Source organism: Aspergillus steynii, assembly GCF_002849105.1.
Source record: "Aspergillus steynii IBT 23096 chromosome Unknown P170scaffold_4, whole genome shotgun sequence".
NCBI classification, from domain to species: Eukaryota; Fungi; Ascomycota; class Eurotiomycetes; order Eurotiales; family Aspergillaceae; genus Aspergillus; species Aspergillus steynii.
Window position 1 is genome coordinate 518952 of NW_020194401.1, and position 5107 is coordinate 524058.

The 5107-nt window shown below is 43.3% G+C and overlaps 1 protein-coding gene across 1 annotated transcript; it reads right to left on the minus strand.

The window, feature by feature from the left end:
- Positions 1–4068: 4068 nt before the first annotated feature.
- P170DRAFT_464400 (uncharacterized protein) lies at positions 4069–4752 on the minus strand (the record flags this gene model as incomplete). Its single annotated transcript, XM_024852243.1, has 2 exons — positions 4069–4570; positions 4655–4752. The coding sequence occupies 2 exons, from the start codon at positions 4750–4752 to the stop codon at positions 4162–4164; spliced, it is 507 nt and encodes a 168-aa protein (XP_024704078.1). The 3' UTR covers positions 4069–4161.
- Positions 4753–5107: the final 355 nt, after the last annotated feature.

Here is a 5107-nt window from a genome sequence, read left to right on the forward strand (position 1 = left end):
TCCCTTAATAGTAAACGGATCTTGGTCCAATTTATGCGTCTTAGGAGCAAAGTATATAATGGCTATTTTATCTGCTTTAAAGGTCGCTCTGCTCCTCTTTTCTTAATTAAGTGCTTTACTAATTATTATTTCAATACCTTCCCGGTTATTCCGTGTAGTTGGCCCGGTTATCTATGCAGTAAAATTATCTATAAAAGTGATCGCTCCGCCCTGGCTGTTAATCTGTTATTAAATAAGGTCTGTATTAAAGAAGAGGAATAGGATCAGGGACAGGGGCAAGCCCTGTGGTAATCTAGCCTGTGGCAGACTTTAGACCTCAGATAATTATTTATTAATTTGGATATTCGCTGTTTGTTCCGAGCAGAACGCCTTAACCCACCGAAGCAAGACCTCCGGTATACCTCGGGCTTTCATCCTCTGAACCAGCTGTTCTTTGCACACTTTATTATAGGCTCCTTTGATATCAAAGCTAATCAAGCTTAACACCCGTCGGCCATACCATGCTGTATAGATTTGCTCTTACAGGAGCACGAGTGCTTGCTCTGCGGACTGCTACTTTCAGGCTCTAAAGTGGCTGGTTAGGAGTAACCCGTAAGTCTCTACCGCATATAAGATCCTTTCTGCGACCACTAATTCCAGTATCTTTCCTAATATCGCTAAAAGTGAAATTAGCCTCCATGCCTTGGCAATTATATAATCCTTTTTATTCAGCTTTTTAAGTGGTATGATCTTTGTATGTCTCTATTATTTTAGTAATATGCCTTTTTCCAGCGAGGATTAGAATAGATTAAGAATCTTGTGCTTGACTGTGGGCCATGTCATCTTTTAAATTATCACTGGTAGGCTATTTTTACCAGGCGCCTTCCATGACTTCGCTGTTAACAGTTGCTGCTCTACCTCCTCTATTATGATGGCTGGTATCTCTACCAGTGCTCTCTCGGGTCTAGTTTCTTTATTGTTAATATGATCTAGCAGAGGCGGAAAGAATTTAGTCAGTAATTCTTCTGCTTACTCTGTATGATCGGTGGTAGTGCTTCTATCTGCTTTTAGGAGCTGCGGGACCTTCCTAAATACTGCATCCTCTCCTGAATTCAGGTATTTAGCGGCTTTCTATATGTTATCATTGTCTACAAGAAACTCATTCCAGTGCTTTTTCTTCTGTTTTCAGATGGTATTATAGTATTATTTTACTGTACTTTAGGCCGTCTTTTCTAGGTGTGGTATCTTTTGCCCTGCCTGTTGCTTAGAGCAGGCGCGATTTCGCTAGTAAGTATATATTTAGCAGAGCTGTGTTAGGTCAGCTGTCTACTATCTCTTCGCGTATAGCGATAGTTTTACTTTTAGTATTAAGGCATGTACTACTTCCGAGACCGCAGATATAAGTTAATCAGTTTTTTACTGTATTATGTCTTCTGACGAAGTAATAGCTAAAATGCTTATGATTCTAGCATTAATCTCTTTCTATAGTATATTCTTCAGTAGAAGCTATTCCTGATGTTTTGGGATCAGCCACAGAGCATTAAACACAGTCTTAATGGTGTAATGATCTGAGCCGTGGTCTGTCCTATATATTACATACTTAGCCATAAGGTCTATCAGGTTTTCCGAGGCCAGGACAAGGTCGATTATAGACTTATAGTTCCTACTATGTCCTTTATTATGCTATATCTTTGTGCCTCATTTAAATAGACTGCTGAGGGAATATTCATTCATAAGGTTAATAATTAGATCTGCTTTACCTTGCCTAGTCAGCAACACGTCGTCTCCTCCCCAGAGTTGGTTATAATAGTTAAAATCTCCCACAATCATGAGTTCCACCACGGTGCCTGTGTCTTGCCGTACTTTCATGATCGCCTTTCTTAGATATTTATATATGTTGTCCAGTGCCGAGGCATCCCCTCCCTCTATATAGACTGATGCTATAAGGATTAGTCGCTCAGGGAACCGGATCACTGCTGTTATCAGATCTAGGGATTCTATTATTATTTATTCTGCTTCTATATCTTTATTAATCCAGAGCATGCTTCGGATCACCCATCTGCTTTTCCTCCAGGTAGAAGGCACCATTTTTGTCCATTTATGATGTCCTATCGGGGTAGTTAAGAGCCAGCCTTGAATTTTTCTCGCTTGGGGTTCCTGAATTGCTAACGCCCCTATGTTCTGGGTTTTTTTGTTATTTATTAAGCTCTCGTGCACTGCACCCTGCTTTCTTATATTAAGTTAAATTACTTGGAAAATATTATTTATAGCGTGATGGATAGAGTCTCTGACAGTTTTTACTGTACGACTCATGAGGGCCTCTGTATAAAATATACTTTAGAACTGTTTAGTTGCAGTTACTGTAGCAATAGCCTTCCGCGGTATATTTTGCATATTTCTGGGCGTTCTTACACTAGAATACTTTATAGCCAATCTCCTGGCAGTTATAATATTATATCAGTCTTGGTCTATGTTTAAAGACTCTGGTTATACTAGACTTCCCTCCGGCGTGAAAGAACCTGTCGGCTAGAAGTCTCCGTGCATTAGTGCCTTTTGTTAGGTAAACAACTATTGACCTATAGGCTTTTGCGCTTTCCTTTCTGCTGAGTTATATAATCTTAGTAACAGTGGCCTTATTCTCCTTGCTGAAGGCTGCTACAGCCCCGGCTCGGATCTTATAGTTTTTATCTAGCACTGCGGTTCTGTTGACACTATTAACCTTGATCGGGTAAAGCTTGTCCCGAAGTACCCAGGCTCCTCCTCTGATCTTTGCTTCCGCCACTTTCTTGACTAGTTGCTGTTCAGCTTTATCATAGCACGCTATTTTTATTCAGTTTATATTTTTTAGATCCACTATAATAGCGCGACATCGCTAATGTATGTAGTTTTCTATTGTTCGGATCTCTGTTTCAACCGCCGCCCGGATGGGTGCTGCGGACATCTTCTTACTTTCGTTATTTATCATCTTTGAGGTATCTATCGTGCAATACAGTGTGTCGGTGAAGGTACTCGGTGCTGTGTGCGTCGCTGAGAGAGTCCGTATATTGCTCGGGTGACTGGTTGGCGGAGTGCGGGCAACATCTGCATAGGACGGGGATCCTGCGGTGGGGTCTAAGGGGCTGATTGCAATACGCAATGATTAGATTTCGCGAAGTATCTCGTCGTGGCTGTTTTAAAAGCATGGTTCGGAGGGCTGCGGTGTCAAGGGTCTATCTGTCAAGGTCTGTAGCTCCTGTTGAACCTCTGTAAGGGCGGCGCTAAATTCCTCCTTGACTTTCTGCAATTCTTCTTGTACTTTCTGCATCTCCTTTCTATGCAAATCATCGCGCCGTTTGATGTCTCTTCTAAGTTTCACGAGCTCTTTCACAAGACTGGCGGTGTTTGTGTTGTTGCTCTCAGCTGAGGCGTCGTCTGAAGTCACCGCTTCACGTTGGGCTACTGGCTTGCCCTGGGTCTTCTTCTTCTTCTGCTGAGGGCGTGTAGGTCTCTGCTGGATGTCGAACTCTTGCTCTTGCCCATAGTTGTTAGGCGGTCTGGTGGTACGTCTCGGTCTCGATAATCTTGGTGGTGATTTTTCGTGTTTGTCGCGGTCGGGCGGCTCAGGGGTTCGCGTCTCGGCCCGTCCCGACATTTCTGTTCCCTCGCGTCGAGTGGCAATGCTCTGCGGCCTCAAAAGATTCTCTCACCACAACCTCGTAATTTCTTCTTGATTCGATCTCTGTTCTTATCATACTACAGTCGTTCTCGAAATCGGCTTGACCAATACACAATCAGACTCTCTTTCTCGGCCCCACTGCCAAGGCCTTAGCGCAAGTAGATTATTGGATGGGCCCTTTTAATTGAGGGCTGTCGAAAGATGGATTTTGTATGGTACGTTAAATGAGTTGTAATATTACATGTTACGTACCCACTTGGCATGGAACCCTTTGGAAACTCTTGGTGGATGCTGCTTGGTAAAATTTCCCCAGCCTTTGCTAGGTCAATTAATTCCAAAAGAATAGCGGGAGTTACTGGACAAATTATAAGTCTGTTAGATACTTTCCGCGTAGGTAGTACCGAAATGGCTTCCTGCCAGGACCAAAGAACCGAACAGAATAAAACGATTATTTCTTAACACATGAGGACGGTTATCCGGTAATATCTATATACAGTCCTTAACATATTTACCTTCTCCAGAAGCAATTAGGTCCGATTGTGATCCGGATCGAGGGTCTTCTCACACCCTGCCAGTGCTCGCTGGAACATCTCCTCGGCCTCCTGCTGCTTGCCCTGATCAGAGTAGAGAATCACAAGGTTATTAACTGTATCAAGGGTGGACGTGTGATCTGAACCAAGGGCCTTCTCCTTCCCTGCCAGTGCTCGTTGGTACATCTCCTCAGCCTCCTGCAGCTTGCCCTGGTCAGTGTAGAGATTCCCAATGTTATTAACTGTCTGAAGGGTAGACATATGATCTGAACCAAGGGCCTTCTCCTTCCCTGCCAGTGCTCGCTGGTACATCTCCTCGGCCTCCTGCAGCTTGCCCTGATCAAAGTAGAGGTCCCCTAAGCTGTGGAATGCTCCCCATACCACAATATTATGGCCTGGACAGCCCCTATAACATACATAGTTCGCGTGTGGAATAAGCCGTTACTAAAGCTCGGAATAATTCCTGGTACTTGCACTAGGGACAGTATACCCAACAGATACCACTGCTAGTTCATTAAGCTGGATATAATTTAAAGCTTTTTCTGCAGTAGCAAGGTAAATGCACCAGTCTTGCACCACCAGATACATAGTATAGCCCCCCTCTTATTCCTTGGCCTCCAGTAAAGAGAACCCGATAAGAGCCTTAACACCAATTTTGAACGTGATTCTGCTTATTATTGTTTTTTCCAGCCAAGTTAGGACATTCGAGCTATAACAGCTACTTTTTATTAGTTTAAACCAGATGTCTCGATTATCAAAACAAGCAAGAAACAGTAACAGTTTAGCTGTGTTCGCGTTCCGCCGCTGAATCTCACGATATAAGATCATCCATATGTTCAGCATATTGCCTTGCTGGTACTGGCGTTCAGGATCTGATTACAGCTGTAGGTAGGACCAAGATGTCTGGTAAAACTGCAAGTATTCAGTGATGCTGGTTCCAGTT